The sequence below is a fragment of the Hydractinia symbiolongicarpus genome, chromosome 15 (genome assembly GCF_029227915.1).
Source record: "Hydractinia symbiolongicarpus strain clone_291-10 chromosome 15, HSymV2.1, whole genome shotgun sequence".
Lineage (NCBI taxonomy): Eukaryota > Metazoa > Cnidaria > Hydrozoa > Anthoathecata > Hydractiniidae > Hydractinia > Hydractinia symbiolongicarpus.
The window spans coordinates 1,746,128-1,767,285 of NC_079889.1; the positions used below are offsets into that span (position 1 = coordinate 1,746,128).

Here is a 21,158-nt window from a genome sequence, read left to right on the forward strand (position 1 = left end):
CGCCGTAGTCTCACTAGTGAATATTTCATTTTCTCTTATTCTTCTGCATTCGTCACAGTAGTTAAATCAGGTTAACTTCCACGGCGAATGAGAATTTACAGGTCAGAGAATGCTTTGCAACATCGATCGTTACCACAACAACTGTACATGCCTACCACGAATTTTTTGTTATTTTCGATCTTATTGTTGTAAGATTAAGACATAGGGACAAGGTTGATAATCCACTTTCCATAAATTTTTGTTACACCTATAACAACTTGACGTTATCACTTTTTCCGCAAATACGCAAAAACGAGGTTGAGACATTTGTGAGGGTTTCAATACGTTCACACACACACGTAACTAAGATTGTAATTTGAAAGAAAAACTATTTACAATAGAATTAAATTATAAAAAACATTTTATCCTAAATATGTTCTTAATGTCTTGTTATACCATATGGAGTTACAAAGGGATAAGAACTGTACGCCTGGGTAAATGAGCTAACAGGAGGGACGTAATAACGTTTAACGTATGTCCTTGGCATCCCAGTTTTAACTGGTGCATTGTAGTATTGAAATTTCTGATTAACCTTCGCATTTGATCTTCCAATGAAAGAGCGTTTTAATGAGAATAAAGTATTCGTCGCAATGTTACCGGGACTGCTGCCTGCGATGTTACCGTGAAAAGTTTTGCTCTGTCGTAACATAGTTTTATTGTGAAGGTGTGGGAATTTTTCGTCACCTAAAACGTAACGCAGGAATTACATATCAACAGAAGACGCAACATTCTCAACCTCGTCTCCAGGGTCTTGTGACCCCTCAGCCGTTATTACGAAATGGCCAACAACCTCTTCGCCGCATCAACTTCTTCAACAAGGCAAAATGCCCCGGGAACGAGGTTGGCAACATTCCGACAATGAAAACAACAAACAGAAAACTTTGTAGAAGGTTGGCATTGGGACATGCGGGTCTTCATTCACTGCTGAAAATAGTTCTCCCGACCGGACATCCGATCATGATGGGCGAGTATAATCGGTGTAATCAAATTGAAGTAGAGCTGCTTGTTGCATCTCTACATCGAGCGGGTTCCAGATTTGGAAGCCGCAAACGAAGCCATAACACGACCTGCGGCTCCAGGTTTGTAGGGCAATAATGGATAGTAAGTCTGCATCAAGTTAAACAAATAAATGTTTGAATATCTGCATACCTTCAAGAGAATGTCTTCGTGCTACATCTGCACGATTCTTTAAATAAGTTTTCCCTTTAATTGCATCAAATTTTTTTATACTTATTTTACGACGCACTGGTTTGTTTTTCATTGTTTTGTATTCATACTTCTTTTGCGCCGTGGTACGAAAATTTCTCCGTGGTTTTATTTGTCCTAGATTTATATTCGTTTCGTTAACATTAGTCAATTTTTTTACACCTTTGTGACGCATCTTTGTTTTGTTCGGCAAATTACCACCTTTATTCTGCAATTTATTGTTTTCGTTTTTATATCGAATTATATCGAACATACTCTTGTGATTATTTATTTTCGTTTTAGTTTTTACTCGACACTTTTGCCCTTTACCGCACCTTCTGTAGTGAAACAGATCAGGATAAGTAAGTCGATTTGTCGTCGGCACATTAAAAATGGGGCCGCTGTGGTGACCAGGCTCGTGTTCAGACTCTGGATGTTGAAGCTGAATTTGTGCTGCGTCATGGATATACCCATCATGCATTTGATCGCTAGTGAGAACTTCATATGGATTCTGCCCATGAATTGGTGGAGGAGGTTTTATTATGACAGGGACTGGTAACTCATGGTGCTCTTCATCGTGGTGTTGTTCTGTTGGACCCCTGTACGGTCCTGAACCTCCAAGGCCAGGTTCCCCAAAGTGACCTGAAATATTATTAAAAATATTGCTAGTTTCCAAAACATTGTTTGTGCAAATAAAAAAGAGCGCTGGGGTGGGGTGAAAAAAACTTCAAAGATAGCGAAACCTAAATTTTATAAAAAAAAAGAGGAAAGAATTACGTATATTGATGGTATTAATTTCGCAGATTTTGGTCAAATTTGCGAAATTATGTCCTAGCAATATTCTTTAAGATACCATTCGCAAAAAGTATAATGTCAATAATTTTTTTAATTTTTATCTTATTGCAAATTTATCACACGAAGAAAAAACGGCACGCTATCGCAAAAATCGCATCGTTATTACTTGTCAATTTTTTAACAACCATAATTCGCAAAAATAATATCCGTGAAATGTAATTTTTTTTACCAGCAATACTATTACGATCAAAGTAAAAAATTTCAAAATTATTTTCACCTTGCTGACCGATATGCTGGGGATCGGCGTTCGGACCATCATAATGTGTTGGGTGTCCCTCAGCAGGACCAAGCCACTCATGATGTTCTGCGGGATATGACTGAGAGTGGTGGTCGTTAGCGTAACCTCCAGAATAAGGTCCTGACCCTTGATAACCACCATAGTTTTCGTGTGTCCCTGTATAAACAGGAGTAGAGTATCGGAAGGGATGAAGAGGACGGTGAGGTAGATGATTCGCGATCTTGTAATGTTCTGGTACATCTTCAAGCCAGCTATCATCCGGGTCAAACTCACGAGATGAAGCAGCATCAGACGTATACTTTCCAGCTACATCTCTTTTTTGGCAGTTAGGGATTGAACATCGTTTCAAAATGATTTGATTTGTTTTCTTGGAGACGCCATGTTGTCGAACATGATGACGTCTGCAGTTCTCGTTGATACAACTTTTCAAGTTCCAGTTGGCTGAATAAATGAGCTCAATATTAGTTTAACAATAACAGTCAAGAAATCAAATATAATACCAACTAAATAAATGCATTAACAAATATAACCGTATTTCCCTGAAACATACTTTTTATTTTTTTTCAATTACTTTTCTTTAACTTTTCATCTTATTTATTTATTTAGTAAATGTAAAACAAACAGGGTGATACAAGAAAGTATAATCAAGTAAACACGGTATATAGATCTCGGACAAATATGTCACATCGTTTAAACATACGCATTTCTTGTGCATATTTGGTACAGTCGCAATAAAGATGTCAGAGGGGGTGTCACACTAGAATAAAGCATGCTTAGTATAAAAATAAAGCATGTTTTGACTAAAACGAGTTGTCGGTAACATCAAAGGGAAAATTGTAAACAAAATTTAAAACAAAACGTTCATGTTGTCTTTCTCACATACGAATGAACTCTCACTTTCATAATACCCGCTCAAAATCTTCACTTTTAATACTCAAATATTTGTGCATAATTTTTATTCTATTGTTTCATGTACTTATAGCAGCTAAAGCAGAAAAAAAGAGTGCCTAGAAGCACTCGTCATTTTTGCTTTATTTAAAGCATGTTTAAAGCATGTAAACATACTTTGAAAGGCATTTTAATTAAGCAAAAATGAGTTCACATTATTAAGCACGCTTTAAATCGTGCTTTAAATTTATAGCATGCTTTTTATATTCTAGTGTGAACCTCCCCTGAGAACTTGATAAAAATGCGACATGAAGAAATTCAACATTTCTTAACCAGGTTTTCCTAATCATCAAACTTATTTGTGTTATTCTCATAATAATTTTTACTAAAAGAAAAAAGCTTGTACCTGGAAACAATTGGTCTGACGTCATGATTTCATATGGGTTTGGTCCGTTTGATGGAGGTTCGGGCGGCACATATTTGGGTGGATTAACTGCTTTAGTGTCGGCTGCCGTACTTTTGTCTTCCGCTGCGTCCGCTATGTAATCTTCATTTTCAGAAGTTTCTGGTTCGGCTTCTTTTGAATTATTCTTTTCGATTGAGTTTGATTTGATTTGATGTGTCTGCTTCTGTTTTTTGTTGTTCAATGCAGAAGTATCGCTATTAATACCAACAAGATCCAAACTATCATTTTCGGCATTTTTTTGAAATTTTTCGTAGAATTTCCTTTCAACAACCAATCGTCCCTGTAACTCTTTTTCTTCCGTAGTGTTACTTTCATCACTTTTCTTGGAAACATAATGCAATTTACTTTCAGTTTCGATTTCGTTTCTTCGTCCTTTCTTCATTTTTTTATGCTCATCCTGATCCGTATAAAAATCATAATCATTCCATTCATGCATGTTGACATCAATCTGATCGTCATTATTGTTGTATTTAAAAACAACCGGAAGTCTCTTCTTTCGCCTTCCTCTCATTTTTTTCTTCTCCTCCTCCAGTTCTTTAAGTCGTGTTCTATTCCCTTCTTTGTAGTACTCATCTTGAACCTGATCGATGAAACTATGGTGCATACCATTCGCTGCAAATGGATTAACATTCTCCGGGGTAGGCAATTCTTTACGTCCGTTTACTGTTTCTTCGTTACGGTTCAGTATAAAGTAGGGATCCGGACTGGATGTGGCCATGGATTGGTCTCGCTTAAAATAATTTCCTGGGAATATCATATCGGATGTAAGGACTTCGTAGGGATTTGGTCCTTGCTTGGCGGGAGCTGGTCTGAAATATTGTGGTGGTGACTGTACAGCTGATTGAGACAGAGGTACAGAATACACCGGAAAGCCACTGCTCACAATTTTGCCGCCGCTCGGTGACACTCCTGTTGCTTCTGGTGACGTAGAGTCACCAACACCATATGGAGATACTGGATTAGAGCTTACTGACCCAGCTGGTCCCGTCCCAGTGGGAGTTGAACCACTGGGAAAGTTCATAACTGCATTGGAAGCAGTTGGAGGTTGGAGTACCGGTTTACCTAATCCATTTCCAACAAGTTTGTACGAATTAGGAGAGTCGTTGATGGCATTGCCTGAGAGTACAGATGTTGACGAGCCTGCTGGTACAGGCCCCTCTGGCGTGACATATTGATCTAACGCACTTGGGTCTGGTTGAGCAGGCGCTTTCTTTGGTTCAGAGGTGGGATTTTTGTATGTCGAGCCAATAGAGGGGGGCGAAAGCTGTATTCCGGACGAACCAGTGTTTTGGGATTTTTCGGCATCATCTGGTGACATCATAGTCTTTAACTGTGTGATTAGTGTGGAAATAATAGCTTGTTGTGGATCCACTCCTTGCATAGGATTAGCAACCGGTGCACTACTAGCACCAGCACCACTGTTTGTTACAGAAGGAGGCGGTAAGTTACCAGCACCGGACTTTTCACCGCTCAGTATTTTCGCCATCATTTGCTTCAATTGATTCGGATCGTTCTTTAAATCGCCACTAGACAAACTATTTAAGGGTGAAACGAAATTAGGCGGGGCTGCGGGTGGCGGAGGTGGCGCTGGAGGCGCAGGCGGTTCCTTAATAGCATCTTCCATGGCTTTATCTTGAGCATAAGGTTCAGAAGGAGGATTGTCTCCATCCGACTTACTAGCCTCGGGAGGAGCTTTTGGGTTAAATACAGGCACGGGCCATGTTTCTGCTCCTCTGCTTGTTCCTTCCATTGTGTATTCCTTCGGTTTATATCTGAAAGTATCATTTGTCATATCATCAAACTTTGGTGTTATTTTATCAAGATAGTTTTTACTGTCACTTGAAGTGCCATTTGTACTAAAATTACCCTGCTCAGCCATGCTTTGTAACGCTTTGGCCAACTTCTCGAAATTAAAGAAATTGTTATTTCCCACATATTCCTTTTCCTTCTTTTTCGTTTCTCTTATTTTCTTCTTTTTTCTAGCTTCTTTTCGCTCTTTATATTTTCTGTACTGTTCTTGTTGATCGAGCAACTTTTGAAAATCTGAAATCAGATCAGGAGACACATCATGCTCGTCTGTCTTGATATCATTTAGAGAATAACTAATCGTATCTTCATATTTCTCAGGACCGTATTTTACAAAATCATCATACCAACTTCTACGACTCCCTCTCATGTTTTTCGCCATCTTCTCCTTCATCTCCTTTTGTCTTAGTTTATCGTGGTCAAATTGTTTCCGTATGAGCGATAAGAACTCATGCGGAAGAGAGTAGAATCTATCGTGTAATTCTTTAAGATATTTAATGTCTTGATTTCGAGATAGTTCATTCCATTTAAGATCTATCCTTTGATCAGATTGAGCAAATCTTTTGATATCTTCAAAATCAGCCGGCGATAGGTCTTTTTTTACTGTTCTTAATGGCAAGGTTTCTAATGAATTTACTAAAAGTTCTAACTTTTTCCTTAAACGTCGCTTCATCGCCTTTCGTTTACCATTTGGTTGATCAAGATGATTTTTGGGTAATCTTTGAAACAACGATGGCACGTCAAATTTCCTACTTGCTTTTCTATCTATGTCTGATAGAGCTTGAATAAAGTTTGCAAAGGATTTCAAGTAACGCCGCTTGTATGATGAACTATCGCCTATATATCGATATTTTCGCGCTTTTTTACCTGATGACTGCATCGCATCGACATCACCATGTATGTTATAATGTCTTCCTCGCTTCCTTCTTTTCTCCAGCATGCTCAAAATAGGGTAAAATAAGGTGTCTTTTTTAACATTCTCCTTAGTCACGCCGTCTTCTGATGTGTATTTAGATATAAAGTCATCTTCTGGTCCGCTTAGGTTATCTTTTAAATCACTCATAAGGCCAAGAATGCGCTTTTCATCTTGTTGCGAGTGAGCATTCGATTCGGATTCGATTGAATTCATTGTATCGAAAGAACGATCTCGTTCTGTTGCGTCTTCTTCGTTCTGTACATCACGAGATTCGTTTTCATTTTCATTTTTTTCCTTTCCTTCTTTAGCCTCTGAATTTTCTGTTGCTGCGCCGTGGTCATCTTCTTTTTCTTCTTCTTCGCCCTTTTCATAACCAGAGTTCAAAGTTGGATCTGTAATTTCTGGACCATTCCATTGCGTTTCAGCTGGTGCATCAAGGTGATTGTCTTTAGCTCCGCCCAAAACATACATTTCTTTTTTTAATATTTCATTTTCATTTTTTATCGTATCATCGTTATTGATAGGCAAATGAGAAATTTCATTCGTGTCATGGTTTTCTTTCTCATTTTTATATAAATCATCCACACGAAGCTCATCATTACCTCTTCCGGATGGATTTACTAAGTGGGATACACTTGAGTCAACAGGAGTCCAAGATTTATCTAATTCCATGCCCGGTGTAACATGACGTTGGCTTGATTGCACTGTATTCTGTGGATACTTCTCTACTGATTGATCTAAATGTTGTACCGGTGTTCTTATTTCACCCGACTGAACGTTGTTACCACCGCTTGGATTCATGGCAACGTCATATACTCCTCCTGCCCTATACGAGCCCATTCCTGGTGTCATGGGTACACCAAGGTCGTATACCGGTGCCTTTGCACCAGCTTGACCTTGCGTTAATGGCATTCCATTGACAGTTGGTCCTGTGTATTCTCCAATATTTTGATCAATGGCATTTTCAACTACACTGTTTAATCCGGATTTCGCAACGTTAGCCGGATCAATTTGTTTGTAACGTCCACTGTCATCAGTGCCCCAAATCTCAGGTAAGTCAGTAACACTTTTCATAAGAGTGCCACCGGTAACCTGCGGTTGATTTGGCACCCCAATGTCTGCGCGTGTGTTTTCAGCACTTGATAGATATGATAAATGTGGTAAATTAAAACCGTTCAAATTATTCAAATTCGGCATGTTGATTGCTGACTTATGACGTGTGTCTTTATCGTGTGTGTCTTTTTCTTTCACGTGACTACTTTCGTGACTACTTTCGTGACTATCTGTCTCCATGTGGTCTTCGTTTTCCTCACCATGTTCAGCTGCATCATGACTATCTCCCTCTCCTTCGTCATGATCGCCTTCATTTTCTTCATCAGTGTCTATCTTACGGTGTGCCTCAGCAAACCTACCGCCATTGCCGGTATGCATCGTACTTGTGTCATGCCAACCAGGTCCAATGTCATCATCTTCATGATGAAACTGCGTTATCACTGGAGTATGATGATCAAATTCACCATCATCTCCAAAATAATTGTGGCCACCACCATGGTGCATTAAAGGACCATGTTGCATTAGAAGACCAGGATGCATCATAAATCCGTGGTGAAGAAGTTGGCCAAAATGGTGATTTAGGTTTGATTCATGGCGAAAATTATGACCATGACCATGACGGTTGTGTGAGTTATGGTGTACCGCTTCTTTCATCATTGGATTAAAGTCATCATGAAAGTGATGATGCGCATCGTGCACCAATTCAGGTATAGGGTGGCTGTAATGTTGATGGTACTCATGAACCATTGGCTGAGGTTGGACTATTTCTGGTCCTGTACCGCTAAGAATACCAGCTGTATGCAACGCCGCTTCGGCAGTTAAAGTAGCAATCTCTTTAGGAGTCAAACCTTGTTTTGCATTTTTAGCAGCATTTGCTGCAGCTTTTCCAATTAGAAAAGACGGTGCTAAATTCTCTTCCGCTTTACCTCCACCTCCAGCGGCTCCTGCAGCGGCTTCTGCTTTACCAATGGCTGCTTTACCTTTCTCAGCTGCTGCGTTAACAGATGAAGCAGCTCTTTGAGCAGCTGATTGAATGGCAGCTATGTTGGCTGATGACATTTTGCTAAAGCCTTTTGCAACAGCATCAAACAAGCCGTTTGATTTGGCTTTGCTTAACAATTCGTTTCCACCAGACAGTATTCCTGAAGCGATGCCGGCTGCAACACTCGAAGCAATTTCATTTTGTGATGGTCCAATGGCAGCAGTATCTTGACCTATTTAACAAATATAAAAAAATATATATTAAAACATAAATAGTACTTAAAATCATGATTTTAGGTGCTCTATTAAATTACAGTTAAACAAATCACTCCCTCTTATCTTTAATTTTATACCCTTCCAGCAAGGCTCACCTTAAAGAAGATGGATTGATTTAAGCCAGCCTATTACTCACTTATGGCACACTGGGGTGTGCCTATATAAAGGGTGTTTTATTTAAATTAAAAAATGAATAACCACCATAGGCTTTTTTACCTTTTATCTACGAGGTATTTATTTGCGAAGTGGTAAAGTAGTAACAAAAACGTATTAATTTACATTGCCTAAGTGTAGATTCCTACTTTTATAACCGTGATATCGTTTCGCCTTAGCCGTTTAATCAAGCAAGAATTTTATTACAGCATAGACGATTAGGTTTTTACGTTACATCAAAGAAGAAGGGGAATGGCTAAAACGTACTTAATTGTCCAGTCAACTGCATGGCACCAATTGCTTTCATAACAGAATCAGCTCCATTCACTTTGTTTGTATCTTTCTCTTCGCCTTCATTATTGAATCTTTCGGATTGTCTTTCTTCTTTCTCCCGTTCTTCTTCTTCATCATTGCCAGGTTCACTTCGTCGGCTACCAGATACTACATGTGAGTTTTGTTTCAACTTTGTAATTGTGTCACTGTACCTTGTTTTTGGAAGAATGATGCCACTTTTTTTTGAAATATTTCTTGTAATCAAATTCTTTCTTGTTACATCACCTTTGTTAATTTGACTTGCTAATTGACGAGAAAACAACGTTTTCCCTAATGCTAATACACCTGGCAGATCAGCCCCTCCACTTAGTGCATTCATTTGACCTGCCATAGCAAGATTTCGTCCACCAGCGCTCAACAAACCCGCACCGCCACCACCAGCAGCTAAACCCAATCCTAAACTACCTCCAGCCCCTCCACCTCCTGCTCCACTGAGAGCACCTCCTAATCCAGGTATTCCCGCACCAAATCCACCTGCACCTGCACCCGCCCCACCAGCACCGGAAAACGAGTTTATCATCCCAGCAGCTGAATTGGCTCCATTTAAAGCATTTGCTGCATTACCTAAAGCCATTAAACTCAGCGCTAGATTAGTCCCTCCAGCTGCTCCAGCACCACCACCACCACCACCTGCACCCAATGCCTCTACCTTTTCTTTAGCTTTCATTCCTTCAATCTCACCAACCAGTTTACCGATGGCTTCTGTCATAGCGCCTAGCTGGGCATTGACCTTAGCATTAGCAGCAGCAGCGGCAGGATCAGGCGCTCCACCCCCACCGCCACCTCCACCACCACCACCACCACCACCACCACCAGCTGGCCCTCCTCCACCACCATCTATTTTACCAGCAAGGGCACCTATCTGGCTACTAAGTCCTTTCATGGTTTCTTCTAATCTTGCTTGTGATTTCATTCGCTGAGCTTCAAAAGCAATAGCATCCGCTGACATTCCACCACCATCAGCACCACCTCCGCCTCCACCGCCGAAACCACCGCCACCTCCATTCACTTTGTTGGCCAAACCACTAATAGCTCCTTCAATTTTACCTAAAACAAATTTAAATGAAAAATAATAAAAAATAAATAGGGTAATCGATTTTTAGTAAGTTGTTAATAGTTGATGAAAAAAATCAAACATGCAGCCCAAGTCACACTGACGATTAGTTATACTGAAAAGAAGTAAATTATTTACGCGATAGCTAATCACTTAATTTAAGATTAGTAAAATAACAGGTATTTGTAAATTTTTTACATGATTGGTTCAATAAGGTGATAGTTTCATTTCCAAGATAGGTGATATCCAGTGAAACTTGAGTATGATTTTTAAAACAAATCTATCGCAGTCATACTAACATTTTAGATAAGGGTAGTTAATCTATTCGGGTAATCTTAGGGTTCCAATGTTCGAAGTCACACAGATGAGTTAGTTAATGCTGTAGACATTTAACTACTCTTTAGTTTTAACCATCCGAAACTGATGGGAAAGGGAAATGCTATTTCGAGACTCGTTGTCATAACAAAAAGAAGAATAAGCAGATGGTATTACCCTAAGTAACATTAACACGGAATATAACGTTTTTAACCAACCTACCTAAAGTAGCAGCCAACATTGCTTGACTTCTCAAGTTATTCATCTGCATGGCAGAAGCCGACGAAGACTGCAGTTGTTGTTGCATCATGGCTTGAAGAGCGGCTGATTGCGCACCACCACCGGAGTTTTGTGTTTCCAATTTACTATTCATCATACCGACCATATCACCAAGACGAGAGATAGCCAATAACATTTCATCATCTGGAATGTGATATCAATTGGATATAGATGCAGCTAATCATGTTTTATTGATTTTTCACGTAACTTAACTTTACCAGAAAAAAAAATTGTCAGGCATAAATAAAATTTTGTGCTTTTGCGGTTTTTGGAAAATTCTGGTAAAAAGCCAAACTCAATTGTAAACTACATAAGTTTTTTCAACGATGTGTCAAGTAAAAATGGTCCCCAAGAATGTTGTAGCTACAACAGAAAATTTATACCGCATTGCGTGCTTCTCGTTATTGCGCAGCTAAGCTACCATTTTGCGTGAGAGACCGACAGACGTATACGAATATTATAATATAGAAGTCGTTAGCCCGTGGAAAAATCCACGGGGTAGCCCGTCCTTTAAATTTATCCGTCGCAACAAAGTGGACAAAAATATATCGCATTTGGTATTGGTGCGCATTTTAAAAATTTCGTGTTTCAGTTACGGGACGCGGCTTTCGCGGACACACAGAAAAAATACGGCTATTATTAAAGAGATTAGTCAGAAATAAATTAAACATTTTGAAGAACTGCAATAGATTTTTCTCGCGAAAACTCCTAATTTCGTAGAACCGCCAAAGTTTTTCCACGAAATGCAAATATTTTGTAATCTACTTTATGTTTACTTAAACATGTTTTGAGGTTTTGAATAATATTTTTACACCAGGAGATGCGAGCAGAGTAGGTTACATACAAATTACCGGAAAGCGGGAATTGCAAAAAGGCGCAGAAATGCTCTACGCTACTGTAAAAGTCTGGAAACTTTCGCGAGTTTCGCAAATTTTGGCCAAATTCCCGGAGTTTTTATCACGAAATTTTCCAAATGTCGATTTGCAAAACGTTATGAACGCCAAATTTTTTGCCTTTAACTCGCGAATGTTCATATTTACTAAAAATTTCACAAAAAAGATTTGTTTCAGTTGCCATAATATATTTGAGGTTCAATACTTAAAGTTTTTAAAGTTGACTTTCAGCTTTCCAAAAATATTAGGATGTTCCCGAATTTCGTGAGTTTTTGTCAAATTTGCAAATTTACTGCGTACATAAAATGATAGTATATTTAAATTTTCTTCATGATCAGAGCCTTCTTTATTTATAACAGTTTACTTCCTTTTTTCAATTCACATTAACAGCGTTGTAACAAAAGAAATATTTATTTAAGCAATGGTTAACTAAAACTGTGAATTCGTATTAACTAGGCAAGGAAATGAGTCAGGTGACTCTCACCTCCTCCACCATGTTTTGCCATCATTTCCTGTTGCACTCTTTCCTTAAATCCTGTATTACCCATTAGATCTCCATCCCAGAGAGCGTCGCCTACAATTTCACCACCCTCTATCGCGGGTGTTATATCATCATTAATATGTATCACGTGATGTTTACCTCGTGTGCCGTTCTCATGGTGATAGTGATGCTCAGGATGATCCCATCGCTTCTTGGCAGTCTCCGCGGAGGAGGATTTGGTTATAGGTGTAAGATGTTTACCATCAGCCTACACAAAATTTCGAAACAAAAATAAAAAACCCGATTAATTATTCTTGATTGAATATAGTAACAAACTTTTACACGTTTTAGCACTACTCATACACAGTGAATAAGAATTATTTTCCCGAGCATATACAGGATAGCCACTTTAGTGTTGAAAACACTGTTATCAATATGAGTCCGTGTTGTGAATGTATAGTAGGCATTGCCGGCATACCACTGGCAATGCTTACTCAATTTTCCTCACATTGCATGGGTTGATGTACAATGGTATAGGCACATGCCTGCGCTGTAGACTGAACCACGGACCATGTGATTAGAATGCGAGCCCTGTAACCACTGGACAACGTGCCTATGCATCAAAGGTATAAAGTTGTTTGAAAACTTTGACAGTAACGATTTAATGTGTTACATACACGTATAAATTTTTATCATATATATATTATTTTTATTATTTATTTTTATTTTTTTATTATATATAATAAGTGTAATTAAAACTCAAAAATCAAGCTATCTGGTTGTTAGTCTGCAAAAATCTAAATTGATTTGTGTCTGCCATACATATTTAGTGAATCAAGTTTTAGATCATATGAGCTTAAGGGAGTTATTACACAACAATTATGGACTATTTACTGCTGTAATTTTTTTGTTAGAAAATCAATTATTTAATTTCCAAAACTTCGTAGCAACACAAGATTGCAAAGTATTTTCATAAAAATTACGACACGTTTTATTTTTAACATGTTTCGACTTTACCAAAGTCATCTTCAGAATATTATACAAAAGTTGATACATACACTCTTTATACAAAAATTTTTTCGAAAGTTATTTAAATATTTCCCAAAAGTACAATTTTATATGAATTATACACAAGCTAATCCATGTTGACAAAATAATATTAGATAAACTAACAAAAGTTAGTTAAATAAAATTTATATACACAATTTGTTTAAGACAATTAAATATTTTCCAAAAGTACAATTTTTTAATTTTATTAAAACCAGACCTCAATAAACAAGTTAAGCATTGCATCATCAATTTATCCGTTTAATTTTATGTTTTGTATTAGCCGCTTGTTCAATATCGTTTTTGTTACTTAGATATTGATTTAGCATGTGTAAATTCATTTAATAAAATTAAAAAATTGTACTTTTGGAAAATATTTAATTGTCTTAAACAAATTGTGTATATAAATTTTATTTAACTAACTTTTGTTAGTTTATCTAATATTATTTTGTCAACATGGATTAGCTTGTGTATAATTCATATAAAATTGTACTTTTGGGAAATATTTAAATAACTTTCGAAAAAAATTTTGTATAAAGAGTGTATGTATCAACTTTTGTATAATATTCTGAAGATGACTTTGGTAAAGTCGAAACATGTTAAAAATAAAACGTGTCGTAATTTTTATGAAAATTATTTAATTATCAGTATTTTTTTTTTTTTTTTTGTTAAGCACAGACACAAATCTTAATAGCAACAAATATCTGTAGACCTCAAGTGGATGTTCTGCAATGTACCTGTTTCAATACTTGGATAGTTTCTTTTATCTTAGTCATGTGTTTATGTTCCGGTGTTATATGCTCAGGAAATGAAAAAGCAATTTTATCTCCATCATCTGTCATATTCACCAGCAAACCTTCTTCACTTTGAGATGCCTTTCTCCGCAGATCTGATATATATCTCTTTACGGCCGGATGAGCTAAGTATCTTTGTATTTCAGGATGATATAAAGCGTGGAGGAGATCGGATCTTCTTTGGATATCAAGGGTATCGTTTGGCTCGAGTAAAGGAGGCAGTGAAGTGTTGGATGATAGGGAGGCGGTTCTATCAAATCTTCGATCAGGTTGAATTTGCAGCAAGGAATCCATACTTTTAGTCTTGGGTAACTTCTTCAACAATAATTTTATGTCGTCGGGTTTATCTCCCATTTTCATTCCAGCTAAAGATAAAGAAATGTAAAGAATCGAAAACATATCGATACACATCGATGAAATATCGATAACATATCGATAAGATATTGATAGAATATCGATAACACACCCCGAAAACATGGTAGTAATATATTAATGCAATATATCGATAAGATTAAAGTTTAGAATATTTATAACTTTAAAGCTTATTTCTTACGATTTGAAAATTTGAGAAAGTTTGCGCCAAACAATGTTCATTAAAATGCAAGTGAAATGCAATTCATGTAATATTACAACACATATCATACAAGACTGTGCAACGTACCATGAGACACGTCACTTTTCTTCTGCTTTACCTTCAGTTTCATTCGATTTTTCAACTCATTTAAAATGTTGAAAAAATTGTACAAATATAAATTCACAGGTATGCATGCCCTTTTTTTTCCTATACACCCTCCTCCGTAGAGACCGCCAGATAAAGCTGCTCCAAAACCAGCTATTCCAGGATCCATGGGTTGTTGATTTTCGAGCCCACTTAAACCAGCTAGCCAGTTGTTTAATGCGCCCCCACTAACAGCTTCACTAAAATCCGCCAAACCGCTCAAAGCGTTATTCATAACCGCTTTACTTCCACCGCTTAATCCTGCTGAAAGTCCGCTCTCAAAACTTGGAGGACCTGTGATTCCCAACGCTGACAAAGCAGTTGCGCCACCACCATGACCCAACATTGCAGATATAGCGTCTGTCCCAGAGGCACCAGTAATGCCCAATTTGGTCAACATCTGTGAAGCTTTTGCAGAAGCCTCGTTTGCAGCAGCAACCCCTCCTCCACCTCCACCACCACCACCACCGCTGCCGCCAACGCCTCCACCACCACCACCGCCGCCACCAGCGCCACCTATGAAGGTGAAAGAACATCATAAGCATGCGTGGAAAACAGATGGCGAGCATGGATACAAAAACATAAATAACCTTAGGTTGTATATTCCAATGTTTTACTTGCGAACGCAAAATTTATAAGTTTTCTTATTAAAGGGCGTCAATTCCAACAAATTAAATATTTCAAACAAATGTTTGCTTGTTTGTTTATTTATTTTTTTAGCTGTGCGTCTAATCCGCACTAAATGTTGGTAAAGGTACTTATTATTTAGCGGACCACTATCCAGCGTGTTCATTTCTCTGAAAGCTTTAAGTACATACCAGCGCTTGCAGCTGCAGTTGCTTTAGCTTCATCTGTCTTTGCTTCAGATCCACCCAGCAGTTGACCACCACCACCATTCCCTTTACCACCAGGAGGCGCAGGCGGAGCTGCTCCAGGACCTAGAAACGGACCTCCACCAGGTTTATTTCCTCCTATGAATAAAATAATTGTTCGTAACAATTTATCATTTTGGGACAAGTATGTTGTTTAACTTTCTCAACAAAACTCGTACTTGTTTTGACCACGTTGTCTCGTTTCTGCTGTCTCATTTTCTTAATCTGACTAAGTAGTGAATGAAGCTTTTTTGACAAATCTTTTCTTGATTCTGGATTTATTTTACTCTTCCCTTTACCACCTTGAATTTTCCCACCACCAAAGAAACCAGAAGACAGATATTTTCCATCCGTCAGTTGCAATGGACGTGTTTCACTGATCTCAGATCCTGATCCTTTCAAACCTGCAAACATTCCAGTGAAACTCGAGTTACCACCTTTCCCACCGCCGCCACCACCTCCTCCTCCGCCACCACCAAGATCGTTAATAGCACTCATGGCAAGAAAAGTGTTCAACATAGGATCCCCACCGGCAGGTAGAGTCCCTAAGAATGCTCCAAACTCACTATTTCCAAGAGAGTCACCACTAAGACTTGGTCCTAGTAGGGAACCTCCTCCTCCACCTAGCTTTTCCAAGAAGCCATCCATTCCTCCGACACTAGCCTTGCCCACAATTGTTCCCGTCGGTAAGGAGGACCCCATCATCTCGTTGAACCCAGTAGTAACACCAAGATCATGCAGAGCACCAAGCAGACCTAAAAATGATGGTCGAGTATGAGTTTCTTGATACGCAAATTTTGATCAGGCAAGGAAGTAACGCACAAAGACTTAGCTACCTCCACAAAACGTTTACTGTCATAACAAACGCACGACGTTCACAGTGGCTCACAGAAAGTTGTGTGTTTTTGGTACTAACCATTTGTGCCACCTGGGCCTCCACCGCCAGCTATAGTGCCACCAAAACTGTTGCCACCAAACAAACCTAAAGCATCGATGAAATGAATGAAAATAGCGCACATGTGGTGGTGCGAATGAAGATGAAAGGTTTGCATGGGATTCTTCTTTTTACTTTTATATCTAATTCACTGTCTTTAGAATAGAGTGGTCTAGCTCGTTTTTCTAACGAAACAATACTTCTGGTACACTATATCCTTGCCGGAAGGACTTTCCTGACAACACAAAGTGATATTTCTAAGTTTTAAACCTCTTTCTATTTGTATCCTTCTAGCTACATACGTTTGCAATAATCACTCATTGAAGCAAAGGAACTAATTAAAGTTGAAAAAAATGTAGCTCTCTAACGGGAATTAATTTTCGCAAATGGAACAAATTTCGATTTTTTTAGGAAATTAATTTTTGCGATTGCGACATAATTTCGTGACTAAAGTCACAAAAGTTTTTTTGATCCTTAACAACAATAAGTTTTTTGAATAAATGACTTTGATACTTAGTTTATATAACCGCATACTTCGCAAATTGTGTCGATAAAAAAAAACGCGAAAATTTATTTTGCGAATTCAGCGCCCTAAAATATTTCGCGCATATTAAATTTCGTAAAAGAGACGGAAAAACGCATATTTGTAAAAATATTTTTTCGCGAAAATTAGTTCCATAAAGTCAAATAAAATATATTATACTTACATAAATTAATTTTTGTCTAAAAAAAGATGATAAACCTCACTTACCCCCAGCACCACCACCACCAATGGCTCCACCACCACCCACTGGTTCTGCAGCCAATCCGCCGTTCAAAAATAAATTTCCTCCTGCAAAGAGACATGGTGAATAAACTAATAAACTCTTCATTTGATGTAACACACTATTTCTAAAATCGCACTTTATTGTTAGTGAAACCGCGCCTTGTGCTTTCAGTTGTTATTGCGGTCTTCACAAAACGTAGCTATACTGATATATATTTTGTTAATATAAACGCAATTTTGGGTGCATTCCTTTCAGGTAAACTTTCATGTAATCTGTTGAATTATTCTGCCTATAGCTGTTAATGAAATTCAGTTAAAAGCAACAAAAAAAGTTAGATGGCGCCCAAAACGCTTTTATGTTAAAAAAAGCACATTTTTTAAGTAATGATTTTCATTATAAACAAACTATTTGCGACGAATGCGCGAAGATTAGTGGGCGCTAAATTAGCGCGACTAAGGGAGGCGGCAGCTTTTATAATTTAACTGATTACAAAGTCGATCCGGCGTACTCCAAAGCGTAAACAACCGACCTTTCTTCCCAATCATAAGACGTTATTTTGCATACTAGTTTGTGGTTCTTTAAAATACTTAAACATTTCTCTCAAAACAATTATTGAGGTCATTACAAAATATTTCTTGTACATGCTTCGCAATAAGACCAGTATTTAATTGTTATCAGCACGATTAAGCCAGTCTTGCCAAAAGTTACTTAAGCTATCAAATTTAATTAAAAAAAATTTCTATTGAAGATTCAGTAAAGCAGAAAGCCTTGGATTCTGTGTCAAGCTAGCTTAGAAAAGTGAATCACCTAATGGGTAATTATATACAAACTCACCGCTGTGTCCGATGCCATAGTCGTAAGCACCGTGGGCACCTAACTGATCGGCAGCGTTGATAGATCCAAGACTGCCCTGTCCTCCTCCTGAGTTTGCAGCGATTCCACCGAAGCCTATGCCAGTAGCAGCCGAGCCTAAACATTGAAAAAGTTTGTTTTATTTGTCAATACATTGTAAGAGAGGATCCTTTTGATCAGTTTTTGTGAATATAAAGAGTTGATATCGGATATGGCGAAAATAAAATTAATTTGTTGTTGCTTTTTTGGGATCGGTAACAAAGTCAGTTAAAAAGTCGGTAAAAAGTCAGTTAAAAAGTCGGTAAATAGTCGGTAAAACATCAGTAAGAAGTCGTTAAAAATTATTTTTTTTACTGACTTTATTTTTTGCTGACTATTTTGCTTTTGCTTTACATAACACAACAGGAACGAAAAATTCTCATAAAATATAGCGAAAATATGACATTGCTTATCTATACTATAACATTTGCTATCTGCCTGTGAGCCAATATAAAAACCGGGGGGGTTGTAATCAAAAGCGTCATTATAATCGCACATATATTTTTAGTAATAACCCCCGTTTAAGCAAATGTCGTTACTTTGTGAAACAAGCGATACGAATCACAAAATAGCGATGCGTAAAATATGTATACACATATTTAAAACGCCAACTACCTTATTTAACCCTACATGCATTTGCCAACCTATGAGGATAGGTTGATAAACTGGTAAATACAAAACCTAACCGCATTAGTGAAAAAGTGCAAAATCTTAAGAATCAATCAATTTTCAACAATTTCTCATTTTTTTACAAATATATTAACATTTGTAGACAAGTTTTAAAGATTTTTTTCATATGATATTAACTTGTTTTTTAAGATAGGTCAGCTTTGAATTACTTGTAGAAAGTTTCGCAAGAAAAAAAGAGAAATTTAGGGCGTAAACTTTTGCAAGATTTTTTGTTTTATAGCATCTTTTCGAGAAAAAACTTTCTCTTGCTTTGATTTGGAATTGTTAAAAGCTTTACCCTAGTATACCTGAGCTTTTTTGGCCCTTGTAACCCTGAGGGGGGGGGGGCAGAAAGTCCCCGCGGGTCATAAATCCTGAACCACTTGTGCTTAAGAGATGAAACTTGGCTCAGTTGGAGAATGTCTTTGTAAAAACTTGATCCAGGTAAAAAAATAATTTGATGACGTCATAGAGATTGCCCATTTTTTCAGTATGTTTTAATTTCTCACGTGTTACTAATGATACGGCCTTGACTCTTCGTAGATTTGTGGAATGAATACCAAAATATCTCTTTCATATGAAAAAAGTAATTTTAATAGCGTTATTGGTTTTAAAAATTACGTCATTTCGGCAAGAAAATTTCTTATTTTACCGACAAAGATAAAAAGACCCGTTATACCAGAAATATTGATGCTCATGTCATTAAACATGGCATATATGTAGAACAGGGCATTTAAAGATAATCGAGGAAAGGAAAACAATATAATGACGTCATTGGAATCCGAAATGACGTCAATATGCTGGATCGATATCTCCTTCTAATCTAATCTGCTTTTTGTTCTCAGTAACCAACATAAATGTAATAAATATTTATATAGCCAATACAACATCTTATAACATTCTTACATGAATGTCAACGGTTCTCAAAATTCCAAAAAATTTACCCCCGTTCAAAAAATGCAATACCCCCAGCAAAGTACAAAATCTTTCCCAATTTTTTTTTTACATCAGAAGCAATAATAAAAGTTAGGAATAGTCAAAACATTTTAGCAGTAAAGTTATGCCTAGTCAAAGAGGCCGCGGGAATGATGCATTAATTGAATTTCCGCGCCCGAAGGCATAGGAAATTCTTTAAAACCGTCGTTTTTTTCTTTCGGAGCATTTTTTGAGAAAAAATCGACCCTGGGCTTTCACGTTGCCCGTCACAGATGTAAACTTCGTACCCAAGCTCCTTAACTACTGGGAAGATTCGTATTGACGTTTCAGGCTAAAATTGGTATTTGTTTTCGACAAAATTTGGCACATCTAACAAAAAAAGTATGCTGAACATAATGGTCACATAATAATTTTGATTTTAGTCACCTAAATGTCATTTTAGGCCAAAATTGGTCCAAAAATTAGAACTACTTTATTTTCAACAAAATTTGGCACAGTTAACAAATAAAGTATGCTGAACATGATGGTGACATCAAAATTTTGGTTTTTGTCATCTTAAATGTCATTTTAGGCCAAAATTGGTCCAAAAATTAAAACTACTTCATTTTCAACAAAAATTGGCAAAGTTAACAAAAAAAGTATGCTGAACATAATGGTGACATCAAAATTTTGATTTTTGTCACCTAAATGCCATTTTAGGCCAAAATTGGTCCAAAAATTAAAACCACTTCATTTTCGGCTAAATCTGGCACAGTTAACAAATAAAGTATGCTGAAAATGATTATGGTACAAAAGTTTGATTTTTTGTCACCTAAATGTCATTTCAGACCAAAATTTATCCAAAAATTAAAACTGCTTTATTTTCGACAAAAATTGACACAGTTAATAAAAAAAGTATGCTGAAAATGATGGTCACATCAAAATTTTGATTTTTTGTCAACTAATGCCGTTTAAGACCATCAACGTTCAATTGCAAGACTTTCAACCATGAATGATAGGCTGTATTTTTTGTTAGCAATTTCTTTTAAAGTGTGAGTTTAATGACACGTTTCGTTTTGTTTGCGTTTGTTGTAAGATGTAATGTCACTGGTGTGCTTTATCTTCAGAGGTTCATGCACCAAACCCCTTTGAATGTTTGGCACAATAACACAACGAATTACCAGGTTTTCATCAAATATTTTGATAGCGCGCGGAAATTCTTAGAGCCCCCAGGGCTTCTTGTTTATTAATTAATATAAGCACTATTTATAGCTGTTAGCAATAATTATGTTCTTCCAGCATAATTTACGCATGCATACGAAGATAATAATCTACTGCAT

The 21,158-nt window shown here is 37.3% G+C and overlaps 1 protein-coding gene across 1 annotated transcript in view; it reads right to left on the minus strand.

Moving 5' to 3' along the window:
* Window positions 1-333: 333 nt before the first annotated feature.
* LOC130629247 (uncharacterized) overlaps window positions 334-21,158 on the minus strand; it is a 42,394-nt gene continuing 21,569 nt past the window's right edge. The window contains exons 21-32 of the mRNA XM_057442385.1: window positions 18,178-18,312; window positions 17,328-17,408; window positions 15,589-15,741; window positions 13,996-14,417; window positions 12,371-12,479; window positions 10,781-10,981; window positions 9,994-10,236; window positions 9,124-9,603; window positions 3,612-8,660; window positions 2,297-2,758; window positions 1,189-1,866; window positions 334-723 (exon numbers count right to left, since the gene is read on the minus strand). Coding sequence (XP_057298368.1) covers window positions 419-723; window positions 1,189-1,866; window positions 2,297-2,758; window positions 3,612-8,660; window positions 9,124-9,603; window positions 9,994-10,236; window positions 10,781-10,981; window positions 12,371-12,479; window positions 13,996-14,417; window positions 15,589-15,741; window positions 17,328-17,408; window positions 18,178-18,312 — 8,318 coding nt within the window. The 3' untranslated portion in view covers window positions 334-418. The remainder of the gene's footprint in view (window positions 724-1,188; window positions 1,867-2,296; window positions 2,759-3,611; window positions 8,661-9,123; window positions 9,604-9,993; window positions 10,237-10,780; window positions 10,982-12,370; window positions 12,480-13,995; window positions 14,418-15,588; window positions 15,742-17,327; window positions 17,409-18,177; window positions 18,313-21,158) is intronic.